Here is an 18,883-nt window from a genome sequence, read left to right on the forward strand (position 1 = left end):
TCACACCCTCTCCATTCCCTGTAGCAGGGTTTGCATATTTCAAATTCCAGTTGGATTTCTGAATGTGCATTGGAGCCACACTTGGATCAACTATTCTGAAAGTCAAAGCACTTTTTGATAAGGACTGAAATCATTTGCTGAGTGATCTCCATTCTACTACTGAGGAAAGGAAACGTTTTTTAAAAAGATGCTAAAAACTGAGCTTCACCCCCTCTCCTCTCTCCATTTCCGATGTTTAAACATGCTCCATCTTGTTTCGTCTTATTTAAGGTACGGAATATTTCATCTTATTCCAGAGAGAAGGCCAGCTAGTCAGAGGCCGTAAAAGAGCAGCACTAATTACGGACAGGGAAAAAAAGAGATAATGGCCAGTTTGTCAGCAGGTTTTGACAAGAGAGATAAAGTTGGGAGTAATTAGCTGTCTGGCTTGTGCTGGCAGTGAAGCGCCTGCCCGTGGATATCTTTGGGCTGCAAAACGGGACAGTGCTCTTGCTTGGGATGAAAGACACACCTGTCCCATTTCCCTCCCCAGAAGAGCAGAAGTTTATCTCTGAAGTTCACCTCTGAAGTCAGCTGTTAGTCAATAACATTGGTGTTAGCAGTAATTTGAAGGCAGTTTTGGAAGCGAGGGCTGGCTGCTGCAAGAGCGGGATCCTCTTTCCAACATGAACAGATAGCCAGGCTGTTGTTACACAGTCCATTACTTCTGCCCGGCTTCTCTGCAATCCAAGCCGGCAGTCTACATCTTCAGCCTCCAGGAGGTCTATTTTAGTAGACGCAAGACTTTGGTAAATGGATCCCAATCTTTGGGAGAGGAAAACCCTCTCAAACATATCAGTATAGATTCATATATAGAAGAAGAGTTTGGATTTATATTCCCTCTTTCTCTCCTGTAAGGAGACTCAAGGCGGCTTACAAACTCCTTCCCTTCCTCTCCCCACAACAGACACCCTGTGAGGTAGGTGGGGCTGAGAGAACTCCCAAGAACAGTGACTAGCCCCAGGTCACCTAGCAGGAATGTTAGGAGTGCAGAAACACATCTGGTTCACCAGATAAGCCTCTGCCACTCGGGTGGAGGAGTGGGGAATCAAACCCGGTTCTCCCGATTAGAATCCACCTGCTCTTAACCACTACGCCACACTGGCTCCTGGCTAGCAGTTATGCAGAACCCTGTTTGGTGCTCAAAAGACTTCATGAGACCAAAACACGGTTGGGCCACATCAAGTGTCCATCTGCTTCAAGGTCCTGGTTGCATTTGTAGTGAACCAGACGCTCCTTAGCAGCCCACAAGTAGAGCATGCAGCTGACACCCCCACTGCTGCCCCCAAGCAGTTGTATTCAGTGGTATCTGCACTGTGATTAACATTTACTTTACTGAGAAATGTGTGTAGAGCTGTCTGTTTGTTTGCACCGTGTTCAAAGCATGGCTGGAACTCTCAGTAAGGTTCCGGGGTTCCTTTGTTGTTTGGGGAAACCAGCCACTGTGGCAGGCTCACTTTGAACACTTTTCCTTTCCTTTGTTGTGGGATAAATTATAAGAGTCAGAAGGAGCAATAAAAGGAGCCTTGAAAAGCCCAGGCACCCATTAAAAAAAGTCATAATGAAAAATAGGCACATGTGGTAGGACACTGTACATTGCCTGAGCCCTTTCTAGTGACTTATAAAACCAGTGTGAAGTCGCTGCAAAAGATCACAGCTTTTTTGCTCTGCTGCCCAGGTGTTCCAGGGTTCACAGGAGACCTCCTTGGCTTGCCCCTCCACCGGATGGCAGACCAGGCAGCTGCTGTTCTGACAGCTTTGCCAAGAGAGAGACTTCTTAAAGCACTGGACGCTGCATTGTGGCAAACAGCAGGAAGAGCTGTGGCCAACGCCATTCTTGCATGGCAGCGTAAAGCACCTGGGGTCTCGAACCCAGCACCCTGCGGGGACCAAAATCCTGCACCCCAGCTCAGGCATGGGGCCATGTTGCAAGCAGTTACTCTGGGAAGTGCAGCCTAGACCAGCAAGCAGAGGCAGGTGACAGGTGACAGGTGACGAGACAGCCTATCAGGGGCTTAGCTGGGGTTATATATGCTCTGCTTTTGATTTTGCTCCTCCGTCCTAGCCACTGGTTTAACGTGAATGGACCCGACTCAGCAGTGCCTCTGTGCCAGAACTTGATTTTCTGCCTGCCACAATTGCCCCTGCTGCTTCTGGCCTTTGTGTGCCCGTCATCTTGCTGTGTGCCTCTAGCGTGGCCATCTCAGTTTCTTCCCTAGAGAAGCTCGTCTAACCAGAATCCCTCCTGGCACCGAGGCTGTACAGTGGGCTGCAGGTGGTCCATTCTTCTACGGCAGGGGTAGGGAACCTTTAACACTCAAAGAGCCATTTGGACCCATTTTCCACGGGAAAAGAAAACACTTGGAGCTGCAAATAATTTTTGACATTTAAAATAAAGATAACACTGTATATATTGGGCTTTTTTACCTTTTACTCCACTCATTCTGAGAAGCGCATGGATGCACCCACCCTGCTGCCTGCAGGGCGGGCAAGGATGGGGCCAGTGGTTCGGCCTTGCTGGCCACTGGGAAAGCGCCCGCCCTGCCCGAACAAGGCAAGCGAGAGGGGAAGCCCGCGGCGCTGCCCAGCCAGCCGTGGGCAATTGGTGTGCTCGCCCTGCTGCCTGCAGGGCGAGCAAGGATGAAGTTGGCAGCTCGGCCTCGCCGGCCGCTGGGAAAGCACCCACCCCGCTCCAACGGGGCGGGCGAGAGGGGACCACGGCGCAGCCGGCTGCGGGCAATTGGTGCATCTGCCCTGCTACCTGCAGGGTGGCAAGGATGAAGCCGGCAGCTCAGCTCATGGAGCCGCAGTGCAAGGGTAGAAGAGCCGCATGCGGCTCTCGAGCCGCAGGTTCCCTACCCCTGTTCTACGGCTTCAGATTTGGTTGCACACTGTGGGCAATACCAGCTTTCTAGCATTAATAGTTTTCTCTGTCTGTTCTCGCTCGCACTTTGAACTATTGATGTTCTTCAGCTTTGGGGTAACTCTAAAACCTTAGAAATCATGGTCCGAAAGCCTTTGGCACATAGAAAGGGGAAGGGGTTCCGTCGGGAGAAGGCTGCGGTGTTTAAGAGAGATCCAGGGGATGTTCTTTGCCGCTCTACTGCTCATCTGGGGGCCCTTTCTGGTTCCTCCAAGCAAGCAGCACGTTAAACAGTTGAACCCTCTGTTGTGAAGTGTTAATTTCTTTTTCAGGCCTTATGGGAATTTAGCTTGAGAGTGTGGAAGTACTGATTCCTGCTTTTCTGAAACAGTAGGGATAATGGTACTCAAGGTCCATCAAGGGAAACCTAAAATATTCACGGTTGGGGTTTTGATAGCTTAAGGGGCTGTTTTGATAGCATGTGGGGATGATCGGGAGGGAGGAGCCGGCTGAGGAGAGGAAGCTGCAGCTTAAGGGGAAGGCAGCCTGGAGGAAATTAAAACAGGATAAAAATCAGACATGTGAGCCTTGCTAAAGTCCCTTTGTTGAAAATCACATGGCAGCAGGCGTTTGCAGAACTGGCGGGCTGCTGTTTGGGAGACTAAAGCAAAGGGATCGAGAACCCTGCGGTGAATGGCTGCTTCGGAGAGTCAGCACTGTCTTACCATCTTCAGAAGCATCAGTGGCCTGCAAGTCCCTGTCAGGGCACAGCAGTGTTCATGCATGTCTTCTACCTTCAGGGAATGCTTCCCACGGTGGTCAGTCAGCCCAGGGAACCCTTGGTTGTCTCCTCGCAGGGTCCTGCCAAGCACTGGCCAAGTCTTTAGGACTTCCTCGTTGCATTCTGCATTAGCCGAGTCCCTCGCAGAACACAAGCGGCGCTTTCCTGAAGCCTCTAAGGGCAGAGAAAAGTCTGCAGAGGCGGGCAGGCTGTTTGTAGGGAGACTCTTCATCCACGGTGACTGACTGACCTTCTCATTACAACCCAGTGGTGTAAAAAACAATCCCAAGCTTTGTCTGTACATCTTAGCTCAGAGGTGTCCAGCTCTGGTGCTTCAGATGTTCGTGGACTACAGTTCCCATCAGCCCCTACTGGCATGGCCAATCCCAAAAGCAGGGGCTGATGGGAATTGTAGTCCATTAACAACTGAAGCGCCAGAGTTGGACACCTCTGCCTTAGATGCCTAGAGTTGCCAGCTCAGGATTGAGAAATACCTAGTTATTTTGGGGAGGGTGGGATTGGGGAGGGGAGCGATCCCATTGGGATGCAATGCCATCTAGTCCAAAGCAGCCATCTTCTCCAGGAAAAGTGATCTGTGTCATCTGAAGATCAGTTTTAATAGTAGGCCTTGCTCATTCCAGTTTGAGAGGACAGTGATGGCCTTGGATTGGGCTCACTGCCCCAAGGTGGGTCTTGTTCACTGGATGCCGGGATCTGCCCTTAAATGCCGTTCTTTCTCTTGTCCCTCTTTTCCTTTCCTAGCATTAACAACAAGTTGCAGCAGCCCGAGGCCGCTTCTGGGGTGCTGGAATATGCCATGAAGCACTTTGGAGAGCTGGTGAGTAACCTCTCTTTTCCTTTGCCTTGAGTGAGAGCGATTGCACAGCCCCTTGGTGGAGTCAGGAACCCCACTGAACAGGAAAGGTCTGAATTAAGGCATATTTCTGCCCTCACTTCCTGCCGTGAGAGAGGATGGGCTGATCACTGGGCACCCACCAGGCAAAGAGAAGTTCAAATCTCAGAGAGAAGAAGAAGAAGAAAAGTTGGATTTATACCCTCCCTTTCTCTTCTGTAAGGAGACTCAAAGGCGCTTACAAACTCCTTGTCCTTCCCCCCTCACAACAAACACCCTGTGAGGTAGGTGGGGCTGAGAGAGCTCAGAAGAACTATGACTAGCCCTAGGTCACCCAGCTGGGGTGTGTGGGAGTGAATTCCCCAGATAAGCCTCCACAGCTCAGGCGGCAGAGCGGGGAATCAAACCGGGTTCCTCCAGATTAGAGTGCACCTGCTTGTAACCACTACGCCACTGCAGAAACACATGGCAAAAAATGTGTTTCCCTCCAAGGAGTGCAAACTGCTTTGGATCTAGAAAGCCACTTTAATTCAATGAAGGGCAAACCCAGTCATGGGGAGCAGGGGATAGCCCCCAATGCCCAGAACACATGCCACTCTGGAGGGTTCACCATCTGTGGCAGCAGTAGAGTCTGTGTCCTGTTGCAGCTGATGACAGAACTCCTGCGTGTTTTTTTCCCTTTAATGAACCCGAGTCGGACCCAGCAGGTTCTGTCTCCTTTTGGACTTGAGCTTTGGAGCAGCCAGCCCAAGGAGCCCCAGAGGGAGCTATTTCCAGGCCGGAGCTGCAATCTCTCACGTGGATGGCGCTGGTGGTGCGCGTAGCTCTAGCTGACCTGCGGGCCATTAAAAAAAAACCCCGCCGCTTGGCATTCTTCACAGCAAGAACTGCCAAGGGCTGAGCAGAAAAGAACATTGGCCTGGAGCCCACGCTGAGGGGTGGGGAACAGAAAATCTAAAAAGATTCCAAGTGCCTTTGTGTTATTTTTATTAATACCTTGAAGCTGGGAATCCGTAAAGAAGCCAGTGGTGGGTGGGGGGAAAGGGCCAGTTGGAAAACCGTCCTCGGTTGGCACTTTTTAAAAAAGTGTTGTTTGGAGAGTAGGGGGCGCAGGCCATTCCCCTCCTCCGCCGCACAGCGTCCCAGCTGAAAGCAAACCACATGATCGTGGGCTCGGCCATTAGCGTTGCCGTTGCCAAGTTTCCTCCCTGCTGCTTTTGTTTAAGTGTGTTGATGTGACTCAGGTTTTGGAGCTGGCAGGGGGCTGGCAAAGAAGGGGTAGGCTCTGCTGCTCTCCGGCAGTCTCCCGCTGCGTTTTTTCACACTAAGCATAATTAGTATGTGGTGTTTGTTGCTGTACAAAGTCGCAGCGGCCTAAAGCACAAAATTCCAAAAAGGAGACAAAGTTTCCCCCCTCCCCCTCTGTAACAGTTTAGGCATGATGGCTAGTGTGGTAGACCAAGTTGTACCCTTCTGTGCCCTTTGACTTCAGCCAACTTAGAACGATGTAACACTGGCGCGTTGTGGGATTTCCGGGCTGCATGGCCGTGTTCTCGTAGCGTTTTCGCCTGACGTTTCGCCTGCATCTGTGGCTGGCCTCTTCAGAGGATCTGATGGTAGTAAAGCAAGTGGGGTATGCTTTTTAATCCGGTCCTCCACTCTTTCCCTGCCCACACAGGAAATCCAGGCAACCTGGTATGAGAAACTGCACGAGTGGGAAGATGCTCTGGTGTCCTATGACAAGAAGATGGACACGAACAAGGATGACCCGGAGCTGATGCTGGGGCGCATGCGCTGCCTGGAAGCCCTGGGGGAATGGTAAGAGGAGGCCTGGGCCGGGTGTCTTTCAAGCTGCCCACTTCCAACCATCTTTGGTCCATTTCCAGAACACAGTAGGTTAAAAAAAGACACAACGATTGCACACCTTACTTATCTGCTCGTCTATATAGTCCTTAGGGTCACCCTTCTGTTGTACTCGAGCAAAAATATTGGGCTGCTAAAATCCACCACCACCTCTCCGTCCCCCAAGATAGGATATCATTGTCGCCAAGGGTACCCAAATGCTGAAGGGAATCTGCAGTGAGAGTCGCTATGGGATGGTGCTGCTAATGGGGAACTCACAAAAGCTGGACTGCAGCTCACCCCACCCCACGTATGCCTGCTTCTTCTCCTCGGCAATCACTCTTTTTATTTGTGAAGTTATGGCCCTGGCTATTAAACCCAGTAGTTTTTTAATGACCAGTGTTTCTAGAAGCAACCCTCCCTTCCCAATGGAACATTGGGCATAAAACATGGCTTTTTATGCATGAAACCCATAATTAGCTGTTGCTTCTTTGTTAGTATTCTGCATGTGGCAGAAGCAGAATAAGGAGCAGCAGTGGCGTAGTGGTTAAGAGCTCGTGTATCTAATCTGGAGGAACCGGGTTTGATTCCCAGCTCTGCCGCCTGAGTTGTGGAGGCTTATCTGGGGAATTCAGATTGGCCTGTGCACTCCCACACACCGCAGCTGGGTGACCTTGGGCTAGTCACAGTTCTTCATAGCTCTCTCAGCCCCACCTGCTTCACAGCGAGTTTGTTGTGAGGGGGCAAGGGCAAGGAGTCTGTAAGCCCCTTTGAGTCTCTTATAGGACAGAAAGGGGGGATATAAATCCAACTCTTCTTCTTCTTCTTCTTCAGTTTTGGGGGAGAGGGGCAGGATTCCCAAGGGGGTCTCCTGTCCTAGCACTGACCAGACTCAGATCTGCTTGGTCTTCCAACCTTAACCTTTAATAATTATTTTATTAATTTTAATTAACCATTGTTGCTCTGTTCTATTCAATTTTGGTAATGATTATTGTGTTTATGACACTTTTATTTGGTAACCGCTTTGACGCTGAGAGCTGTTGCTGGAGAGCTGGGTCAAATTAGTTAAATACAGAGCATAGTTAATTAGTTAAATACAGAATATAGTTAAAATGCCTGACCCCATATGATTTGGAAGCCAGACACGGCCTGCTGAGGAGCTGGTAAGGTGGATCATGCAAAAGGGAAAGAAAATGTGGACGGGGTATACTTGTAAGCTCCTACAGAAAAAGCCCTTTGGCAATCTGTAACATGCAGGTTTTTAAGTGGGCGTATTTGGCTTGTGCGGGTGGAGGTGACTCTACTTTCTGGAGGCAAATTGAAAAAGACAAGTTCTGTGTAATGCAGCATGCAGTTTCCCCCTGGAGGGTCCGGCAAACCCTTGCAAGCTGCGCTGAAATGGCAAAAGTCTCTTGTCGGCGAAGCTGCGTTTTGATGGGTCCTGATGTGAACTTGTGTTAATGGCATATTGGGGAAGGGGTGGGGATGGGGGCTGCTTGTTCATTGAAGTCACAGCGTTGAAGGCAAACTGAGCAGCATAGAGGCTGCACAAAGGCTATTTGTGACACTACAGTTCATCTTACATCTTCTCTACCTTTTTGCATCCTGGCGTAATTTGAGAAAAGAAGGGAGGAAAGAGACACTGATAAATTTGATAATTTGATAAAGACACTGAGCTAAATTAGCCAGTGAGTACGTCGCTTTCAGTTTGCCCTCCTGGGATTTTTGCCTCCAGGGCCTCTCTGAGCATCTAATGGCCTGTTTGAAAGCAGTGTGATCTCAATTCAGAGCTGCAGTGAAGCCAGCAAATGAGGTTGATCAGCAGCAACAATAACAAACCTGCTCCCAAAAATCACAGAAAGGGGGAAAGGAACATTGGCACAGATCTACTACATAGTCCACATTTTATTTACTTGCTGTGTAAAATATCTCATTTTATCCATCCCGAATCTACTGCCCGTCTGCTTCACTGGATATCCTCGAGTTCTAGTATTCTGGGAGAGGGAGAAAAATTTATCATTGTCAGTTCTCTCCATCCCATCCCACGTTACCTCCTTAGTCATGTCTGCCTTCTACCCAGGTCTTGACTTTTGTGGGGAGCAGGCAGTGAGTATGGCCGGTGTTTTGCTCTACTGGAAACTGAATGCATGGCCCCTGTGGAAAATGAGTTGTGCTCCTGCTAAAATTCTGCTGGACGACCTGTTCTGTCCTGTGTGTGCAGCCGTCGCCTGTGGAAAGGGAACGTGGCTGCTGTTTGCTGTTCCCTATATCTGTCTGTGGGGTTCTTCGAGAGGGAAATCTGCCCTTTTTGATGCAGACATATCAGACCTTCCCTGAGAATCCAGCAGTGAACCAGAGCAGGATTCCACGGAGGAAGGGTTCCATCCAAATCACTCTCTCGTGTTTTTCTTCACAGGGGTCAGCTCCACCAGCAGTGCTGTGAGAAATGGACCCTGGTGAATGATGAAACCCAGGCCAAAATGGCTCGGATGGCAGCAGCTGCTGCTTGGGGTTTAGGTAACTCTGGCTTATAACCATGCTGAGAAATTTATTACTTTTATTACTTTTATTACTTTATTACTTTTATTAATTTATTACTTTTGCGGCCATTTTACAAAATGTATAAGAGAGAGAGAGAGAGAGAGAGAGAGAGAGAGAGAGAGAGAGAAGTTCTGCTGATATTTGGAATGCACCTGCAGTGAGGATTGGGCCAGGCTTCTGACATATTTGAGCCTGAATTTATTTGGTCCTGTGACCATGTATCTCTAGGTAAATATCAAATCCCACCTCCGGTGGGCATAACTTCTGAACATCTGTTCAGGGCTGTCAATGCATGATGAACTAGACATTTTAAGGGGTCCGGTGCAGGCCAAGTCAGGATTGAACACATGGTCTCAATGTCCACAAGCAGGCTTGAAGACTTTAGGCCAGGGATGGCCAACCTATGGTGCTCCAGATGTTCATGGACTACAATTCCCATTTGGGCTGATGGGAATTGTAGTCCATGAACATCTGGAGTGCCCTAGGTTGGCCATCCCTGCTATCCTTTACTCTGGTGTGTAAGCTTCTGTGGGTTGTGGTCACCCTGCCTCTGTTTCCTCCAGTGCCTCAAGACCCCCAGCACACTCTTAGGCCCAGTCTTGTGCAGCCTGGGAGCACACAGACATGCCCAGTTCCCCTCTTGCAGAGAGAGGTTTAAAGGATGGAGAGATCCAGCAAGACAGACAACTTGCTCCACAAATTATCTGAACGTCCTAGTTAGGAGAGCAGGAGAATTAAACAGCTGAGGGAGGCTGTAGATTCTCCTTCCCTTGGGGAGACTTTCCGAAGAGGCTGGCCAGGTTTCTGTCATCGTCCTTGCTTAGACTGGATTCAGCCATCCCATTGGACCCTTCCCCACTCTGATCCAGACTGCGTCTGTTCCTGCAGGTCAGTGGGACAGCATGGAGGAATACACCTGCATGATCCCAAGAGATACCCACGATGGCGCCTTCTATCGGGCTGTGCTGGCATTGCATCAAGACCTCTTTTCCTTGGCCCAGCAGGTAAGCATTGGAACCTTCGTGTTCTGAAGACCAGCTGGGTTTCCTTTAGCGTCTGGCCTTTTTTTTGTAATCTCCTCTGTTTGGCCTGCCTTCTTTTAGTCACATGTTGCTTTTTCCACTTGAATGACCACGGCCATTCCTATTCTCTTTTCTTGCCCATGGTTTTCTGAACCTCCATGTTCAGAGGCAGTTTGTCTTCACTGGAGACTGAAGACTGCCTCTTTTGTGAAACATCTCAGCATACCACCTAGGGAGGCCTGTACGTTGTCGCCGGGTTTGTTGGTGTTTTTCTGCCCCTAGAACGCTCTGCTGAAGTTACAGAAGTTGCAGAGTTTTTAAAGAGGAATTTAGTCTTCCCTGTCAGAATCTGTCTGCTTCTCTGCTGATGTGAACAGGAAAAGTCAGCCAGGTGTTTGAAAGACGTGGGGCCTCTGTAATTAACGTTCACAGTCTGAGAAGTGGGAAAGGAGTGAAAAGCTACAGGAGAGAGAGAGGTTGTATAATCTGGCAGCACTGCTGACAAATGTGCGGCTTCTGTGTCTACGCAGGAAGACAGAAAGTGCAAGCCTGTAAAATCTGAAGAAAAGCTCACCTTTGAGCTGCAATTCCCTTTTGCGGGAACGTGAAACTTACTGGTAAACAGTAGGTGATACTTTGCCAGGGGGACGTTCTTGCAGGTACGCTGTAGTTGAGGCTCTGAGAAGCTGGAAGTCTGAACCAGCTGAAGATGTCAGAGATGTACGGAATCATCAACAGGACAGAGTGCTTAAGGGAGATGCAGAAGGAGAGGCCAGGAGCCAGGGAATCAGCCAAAGGGCAGGAACAGGAAATAGCCAGCCACAGTCCAGTAAAATCCCAGCCAAAGGTCTGCTCCCAAGCCCCTTCCCAGCAAGGCCAAGGATTCTGTATTAGCAGGAGTGAACTTCATTCATGCAGTGGGGTCCTTGGCATCTCCACAAGTGGTGCGGAGTGGGGGAGTGTTAGTAAAGCCTTATTCTGCCTGAGATTGTGGACAGAGCAGGCATTATTGAGCTAGATAGGTGAGTGGTCTGGCTGAGGTTAAGACAGTGTCGTAGGCTCAATGTCCTGACAGGGAATCAAAACTCCAGCAGTTCCTCCCTATAAGGGACTATTTTATGCTTCATAACCAAAACCCAGCTTCCTCTCTTCCAGCAAGTGTAGCTGGTAGCATTTCTTGGTAGCACTGAGGGGGTGAAAAATGAGGGTTTGATCCTCAGGAGTGAGTGACAGGCGTTTAATGCTGGCTGATGCTTGCGAAGCCATTAAGATCAAGAACTCTTCGTGTCCCCTTCCTCCCTTTTCCCCCTCAGTGCATCGACAAAGCCCGAGATCTCTTAGATGCTGAGCTGACAGCAATGGCAGGCGAGAGCTACAGCCGCGCGTATGGGGTAAGTGCAGCCCCGCCATGGCCTTGGGCACCGATCTGCCACTTGGGATGTGTTCCACGCAGTGCTGATTGGGATGGAATGTGATTGCCTGTTTCCCTTAGGCGATGGTGTCCTGCCAGATGCTGTCAGAGCTGGAAGAAGTTATCCAGTACAAACTTGTACCAGAGCGACGTGAGATCATCCGGCAGATCTGGTGGGAGAGGCTGCAGGTAAAACTGCTGAATGTGCCCTCTCTCCTTGGCCGATGCTGCTGTCAAGTGGAGCAAGCAGGCGCAGTTTCCGTTTTCTCAGCTTGTTGTTATTATTATTATTATTATACACCTAACAACTATGCATAAGTACCTGGAATTCATCTCTGAATATTGAGTCCTTCCCAAGGACCTAGGATATTAGAGGTATTTGCGTAGAATGTGTGCAGTTCCTAGATTTCTGCACCATGTGGACTGATGTTCTATCCAAGTTTAGGCTTTTCAGGTGCTTTTCAAGGTTTCTTGGGATTCCTCCTAGAGCACTGACTACTATTGGGACTACTGTTTATTATTATTATTGTTATTATAATTATCATGTATCTTGCCCAGTTCTTTGCTCTTTGAGTGGACAGAGAAAAGGAGATGTGAATTTCTGCAGCTCAGTGACAAATTGCAAATAGCGTTATTTGTTCTGGACAGCAGAAATCTGGCAATAGAAGAGAAGAAGAGTTTGGATTTATATCCCCCCTTTCTCTCCTGCAGGAGACTCAAAGGGGCTTACAATCTCCTTGCCCTTCCCCCCTCACACAAACACCCTGTGAGGTAGGTGGGGCTGAGAGAGCTCTGAGAAGCTGTGACTAGCCCAAGGTCACTCAGCTGGCATGTGTGGGAGTGTACAGGCTAATCTGAATTCCCCAGATAAGCCTCCACAGCTCAAGTGGCAGAGCGGGGAATCAAACCCGGTTCCTCCAGATTACATACATGAGCTCTTAACCTCCTATGCCACTGCTGCACATCAAATGCACATCAAATGCAAGATTCATAATCTTCCTACAAAGCTGTGCAGCTAAAATTAGCTTTCTTGTTGGATGGGTAGAGGGAAGCCAATGGAATTCCTTTTTTTTCCTGAAGAGATGTATGTGAGAGTCTGCCTGTCCCAAGTCAACGCGTGGAAAGTTTTATTAACAGTAAATTTTTGTGAACCTGCGGAAGAATAAGCCTTGCTGAGGAAGAATCAGTATGGCCCCGGCACATCTAAGTCCTGCCTCAAATACAACTGGGGGGTAGGAGCACAACAGAGGCTTATCATATCAGGTGTGTAGAAAGTCGAAACTGCTGGATTCGGTGGCCTCTCCTTTGTACTCACCAAGCCGTGCTCTTCTTATGGGCACATATTTTGTTCAGCAATGATAGGCAAGCAAGTTGGAGAATCAGCAGCTTGTGTGAGACTGTCCAGAAAGGTTCCAGTGTTCTACATGTGGTCCAGTAGTTTGATCTGACCCTTCTGAAGGACTGGGCAGTGTTCAAAATGCGCACATGCCCTCTGGGGTGCTTTCTGAGCAGTGCTGGATTATTGGTGCAGTTATCCTTGGCCTGAATGGCACTGGGCGGGTGCACAAAACTCTTGATGCGTGCACATGTGTGTGCGCATGGTGTTCCCAGACGGACAGGTGATGGAGGAGGAAAGAAACATTCCACACAACGTTCCCTGTCTGGGCTCCACCACCCTTCCAGCCTGAGCATTTGCCACCAAAGGCAAGCAGAGCAAAAACCCTTATGGGGAGGGGCAGAGGTTACATTGGCCTCCTCCTTCTGAACTTGTGCCCACGGCCTCCAAGGTCTTGACTCAAAGAAGTCTTCCTTACTCAACCACTTGGACCAATGCCTTTTGTGGGTAATGCCAGAACCCCACCTTCCCTTGAGAATTCCCCAGGGTCTTAGCTGCTCCTTGGAGACAGACGCAAGAGGCTGACTTGGTGGTCCGCTGCCTGCTGCCCCCGCAGTCTCCCCATCGTTGGAGGGAGAACCCTCTCTTCTGCCCCCCTCCTGCCTGGGCACCCATGCTGTCCGAGAGCTGTTTACCTGTCGCTGCCAAGGGCTTTGCCCCGTCCCCCTTTCAGGAAGCCGTGACAAAGCCTTTTGCCTCCAATGTTGCATTCCTGTCTGGGAAGGCTCAGAGAACATTCCGCCGCCGCAGAGGAAAGGCTGAGAGCGGCAGGGCGGATGGAGTCTGCAGATGCAACTGTTTACGGGGCTGCGAGAGGGGAGGAGGGGAAGCAGGCAAACAGAAGCGGGACATGGCGTTCTTGTACATTTTATGAGCATCTTACTAATAATTATAAAAGGCCCGCTGGAGCGCTCAGTGGAATGTTTATTTGAATGTCCGGGAGCAGCACTGGGTTTCCTGCCGAATTTGAAGAAAAAAAGGCGCAAGCACAGAGTACCTGAGGTACATGCGGCATTTGGCTCTCTTGTGCCTCCAGGAAGACCATCAGTTCGAATTTCCATCCTTTCTCTCCGTGCATTTTTACCCTCTGAAGTAGGTTGTGTTGAGAGAGAGTGACCAGGTCCAGATCCCACTGTGAGCCTCGTGGCCAAAATGAGAATCTGTCTTTCCCCAGCTCGACTCCAACACCTGAACCCAATGCTTCAGTCCTTGACCTGTGCTAGGTAGACATTCTTGTAGAAACAAAGGAGGCTTTGTTTGAAAAGCCACTATGGGTGGTTTGAGGACTGGACTTTGCCCAGCCACGCCCAGGTTCAAGTCTCCATTCAGCATAAAACTGACCGGATGAGTTTGGGCCAATCATGTGCTCAGTCCGAGACCTACTGCACACGGTTGTTGTATAGATAGAATGGGGTTACCCCTGTGTAGAGGAGAGGAATCGGTTACTCCACAACTGTGAGAAGAACGACACATGTTTGACCTGAGGGCGGGGGACACGTTTAGTCCTGCGAAGAGGTTATTTCTCTGTATATTCTATGTTGTCACAACTATGAGAGCTAGGAACTTTTGTTTCATAATATCTATGAAAAACAGATTGAGTAGGAATTCACATTTTGGAACTGGAAGCTGGGTACTACACAGTTGTACATGTTTGTGGGATTACTGGAAACAGTCTTCCCTGCCACCATCGAGCCTTCACACCTACAAAGCAGGCTCACCGTTCCCTCATCCAACAGCAGCATACCTGTTTTCCATTCCTGTCCTCGGAAGGGTCTATATCAGGGGTCTGCAATCTGCGGCTCTCCAGATGTTCATGGACTACAAATCCCAGCAGCCCCTGCCAGCATGGCCAATTGGTTGATGAACATCTGGAGAGCCGCAGGTTGCAGACCCCTGGTTATAGCAGATGAATTCCCTGAATCCTGCCCTGCCTCAGTCTGCACTGGGCGGGGAGGGGGGGCATTGAGCTGTTGTGGCGAGCAGCACCAGTCAACTGGCAAAACACAGGCAGGTCTGCTGATGCAGTTTGCCAGCCAACAACACACCCATTGTCGAGGCGGCGGCTTCATCGCTACGGAGGCAGTAGAAATGTCAGCTCTAGGCAGAAGGAGCAGGAAAACACTGTCATAAAAAGTGTGTGAGAGAACAAGTGACAGGCAGAGAGAGAGAGAGAGACAGAACGGACACCCGGCTCCCCCCATTCTGCTTTCTTCTCCCGTCTTGTTTTTCTGCCTTCTGCTGGCACTAAGCGTCGGTCAAAACCAAGAATAGGGTGAAGTTCTTTTTGGAAATGTCGTCAGTCCCCTGCCTTGTTGTTTTGAAAGGGTTTCGGGCAAACGCAGAAGCGACTGCTTCGTTTTTGACTCTGTTCCTGTTACAGAAGGTTGATCACTCATCCTTTTCCTCCCCACCCCCACCCCTTTTTCCATTATTGAACATCCTTAAACTTGGAGAATTGGGCCAGCTTCTTGCACAGTGGCTACTATGTGTAGTCCCAAAGGACCAGTTCTGATTCACAGTTAAACACATTCAGGATGGAGCGGTGTGCAAACGGGAGGGAATATATATGTATATATCGCGTGTGTGTTACTGCTTCTGCTAATACAGAAACAAAGCTTGCATTTCCCAAAGGGGAACTTCTCTCTGTATTTATTAACAGCTTGTTTGAGCGCAACACTCCTTGTTCTATCCTCACTGCCAAACAGAGTAACTTTTATCTTGGCTCCTCACCCCTCCCTTTTCCTGGGTATCTCTAGAGACTTGGGTAGCATAGTGTAGACGCACACATGTACAATACATAGAAAAACCCAGCTGAACAAAATGTCATGTTCAAACAACGTGCCCGTTCAAAAGGGCTAAGTATCGAGAGCTTCCAGAAGAGAGAAGAAAGCTCTGGGTTTGGTGGGCCCCAAAGCAACGTGCTGGGTAGCTCATGCGCGAGACATGTAATGAGTGATATTTTTGTTGTTAGTCTCTAGTAGCTTAAAAACTGGAGGTCGGCTTCCTCTGATAATAAACATGGTTCTTCCAGTTGCCTTGGCTCAAACAAAACCTGTGAGTCCCAAGAACAGCATAAGGGGTGCCCTCCAGAAGCTACCAGCAACAAAATCAGATTCGAATGCCTGCTGGCCAGTTTACATAACCTGTGGAGCCTCTCATAACTTGACAGCCAGTGTGGCGTTGGACTAGGATCTGGAAGACGCAGGTTTGAATCCCCATTCTGCCGTGGGGGCTTGCTGGGTTACCTTGGGCCTTAAAGGGTTGTTGTTAGGATAAAACGGAGGAGAGAAGAATGCTGTTGACCAGTTTGGGTCCCCATTGGAGACAAAGGCAGGATCTAAATAAAGCAAAGAAATAATTTTAAGTACAGAAAGTGCTTCATGTGTTTTCCCAGGTAAGACATTTGTTAGGTTTTGGGCCCACCACCAAAAAAGGCATTGTTCTCACTGAGGTCTGTATAGGCCCTCTCTGTAGGTTGGGAAGGGTCTCTCATCCAAAGCATTCATTACAAAATAATTTAAACAAATGTAATTTATGCGGGTGTCAACACAACGTCCGGGGGCCATGCATTCAGGCAGTTTAATTTGTTTGGGGGAGGGTTTGTTAGTTTTTTGCTTCCTAGTTTTCTGCTTCTCACCTTTATCTATCCTTGTTTCTCCTCCTGATAATTTTGTCCTCACAGTAACCTTAGTAAGTTAGCCTGAATTATAGTTACTGGCTCAAGGTAACCCATGGAGCTTCGTGGTGGAAAGGGGGTTTAAACTTCAGTCTCTCTCATTGCTACGTCACAGTGACTTTTGTGTGTCATAGTCTGACAGTCTTTCTGCTGCTGCTTCTGCGCCTTCCCCTTCTGCATCTTCTGCCCGCTTCTTGTCTGAAGTCCACCGCCTCTTTGTTCCAGTGAGGCAACCTTAGCCTGCAGGGTCCTCACATGCTCAGGGAGCCTGTTTCTGCTTCCGTTTTTGCAGGGCTGCCAGCGGATCGTGGAGGACTGGCAGAGGATACTCATGGTTCGATCCCTTGTTGTCAACCCCCACGAGGACATGAGAACGTGGCTCAAGTACGCCAGTTTGTGTGGGAAGAGCGGAAGGCTGGTAAGTGCCCTGGATGCCCGTCCTCATGAGCCCAAGGTGGGTAGCTGAAGCCAACGTAAACAGCAGGCGCCAGGACCAGTAGGTCTCTTCCATTAAGCCCTCTTGCCTCCCCAGAACCATAGAACTGAGACCAAAATGTGGAATAGCAAGGATGAAGAGTTCAGTATCTGATGCATCAGTATGGATGCTTGCATGCTAAAAACTTTATTTCTGTATTGTCGAAGGCTTTCACGGCCGGAATCACTGGGGTGCTGTGTGGTTTCCAGGCTGTATGGCTGTGTTCTAGCAGCATTCTCTCCTGACCTTTCGCCTGCATCTGTGGCTGGCATCTCTGAAGATGTTAGCCACCAGAATCTGCTGAGCTTAGCCAGGAAAATATAGAAACCGCCCCAACCTGAAACCACAGCTTACACTGGCCCCTACTCTCTCCCCTTCTCTCTCTCTCTCTCTCTCCCCCTCCATCACCCCAGCTTCTGCTTCAGCATGTCTATTGCTTCCTGGTTACAAACTTAGGTTTGTTTTTGTTTTTTACATAATTGTAACAATATTTATTACTTCAAAACAATGTTTTTTTACATAACTGTAACAATATTTATTATTTCAAAAGAGCTGGTTGAATCACGAGCAATTCCCACTCATGGCTGGCTACTGTCAGAAAAGCATTTCTCTCCAACAGGAAAAACATCCGTGTGAGTTCTGGAAACAGCTCTTCCTCAAAGCCCTGGAAGCAGATGAATTATGGCCTCTCTTGGAAGCAACAGCTTTTCACAGCTGCTGTTTACAGCTGTTTGTTTTTTTTACATGAGCACACACAAGTGGAACCCTTCCACTACAAGCCTTGCCTGCTCTTGGAACCGTGCCTCTCATTGGTCAGTTTTTGTGTAGTGACTCAGGGCCTCTAAGGGATGAGAAAGCAAGAAGATGCCTCAGCAAGGACAGTAATAATATTTTTATAATACGAGAGGAATGCCAGCTTCCCCTTCCCTTCACGTGGCTGGAGAGCAAATCCTGGCCTGCCTGTTGTTGCTTAGAACTAGCTCCAGTAAGGACCCCAGTATGTAAAGTTTGGGACTGATGCATACATTGCTTTTGCCAAGGACTGCAATTCCTGGTCAACACCTGGAAAACTTGTAAGGTGCAAAACAGTAGCAACAGAACTATGCTCCGAGGACATTTCAGGACTTGACTGCAGGCGAGATCTGTGGTTGACTGCTAATGGGAGCTGTTGCAGAATTAAATAAATCCTTGCTTATCTTTAAATTCTGTTAGCTTTTTAGTTCTAGTGGTTTCCTAGTTTCCTGTTCTCTTTTTGATGGCTTTGATATTTTCAGTATCTTGGTTGAAACTGTATTTCCTTTGTAAGTTGCCCCCTGACGCAATCCTCCTTTTTAAAATCCTTTCTACAAGAAGCTCAGGTAGCAGCTGTGACTCCTCACATTAACTCCATAGCGGTCGGGGCTGTTAGGCTGAGATTCATTGGGCTAGGTTTCACCCAATGGGCTTCCATGGCAGTACGGTGGCGAACCTAATAGCTCCAGAATGTTCATGGACTACAATTCCCATCATCCTGCCAGCATGGTCAATTGGCCGTGGTGGCGGGTGCTGATAAGGCCAGTAATCCCAGGCTATCTGGAGTACCGTAAAATTCTCACCACAGAAGCATTGAAAACAAGTCACACCATTCTTAGACTAATAGTTAACCAATCATTAAAATGAGGTTTAATTGATTAATTGATTCTGGTCACCACTTCTAAAAAAGAATATCGTAGAGTTGATGGTCTTCCTAAATCGCTAAATAGTTGGAGACGTTCGCTGCTCTAACCTGCCCTCTTCTGTTTGTTTGCTCAAGGCGTTGGCCCACAAGACCCTCGTGTTACTCCTGGGAGTGGACCCGTCCCGGCAGCTGGATCATCCACTGCCAACTGTTCATCCTCAGGTGACCTACGCCTACATGAAGCACATGTGGAAAAGCACCCGCAAGGTAAATGCTGTGAAGCATCTCAAAAATCTCTCCTCCCTCCCTCCCTCCCTCCCTCTCAGC

At 49.0% G+C, this 18,883-nt stretch overlaps 1 protein-coding gene across 1 annotated transcript in view; it reads left to right on the forward strand.

Annotated features, from left to right (window-relative positions):
• Positions 1-18,883, forward strand: part of MTOR (mechanistic target of rapamycin kinase) — a 103,196-nt gene that overhangs the window by 62,879 nt on the left and 21,434 nt on the right. Inside the window, 8 exon segments of the mRNA XM_048518694.1 lie at positions 4,446-4,521; positions 6,215-6,354; positions 8,795-8,895; positions 9,808-9,923; positions 11,255-11,332; positions 11,434-11,541; positions 16,717-16,842; positions 18,692-18,823. Of these exon segments, the coding sequence (XP_048374651.1) occupies positions 4,446-4,521; positions 6,215-6,354; positions 8,795-8,895; positions 9,808-9,923; positions 11,255-11,332; positions 11,434-11,541; positions 16,717-16,842; positions 18,692-18,823 (877 nt within the window).

This window comes from Sphaerodactylus townsendi, linkage group LG16 (genome assembly GCF_021028975.2).
Source record: "Sphaerodactylus townsendi isolate TG3544 linkage group LG16, MPM_Stown_v2.3, whole genome shotgun sequence".
Classification (NCBI taxonomy): domain Eukaryota; kingdom Metazoa; phylum Chordata; class Lepidosauria; order Squamata; family Sphaerodactylidae; genus Sphaerodactylus; species Sphaerodactylus townsendi.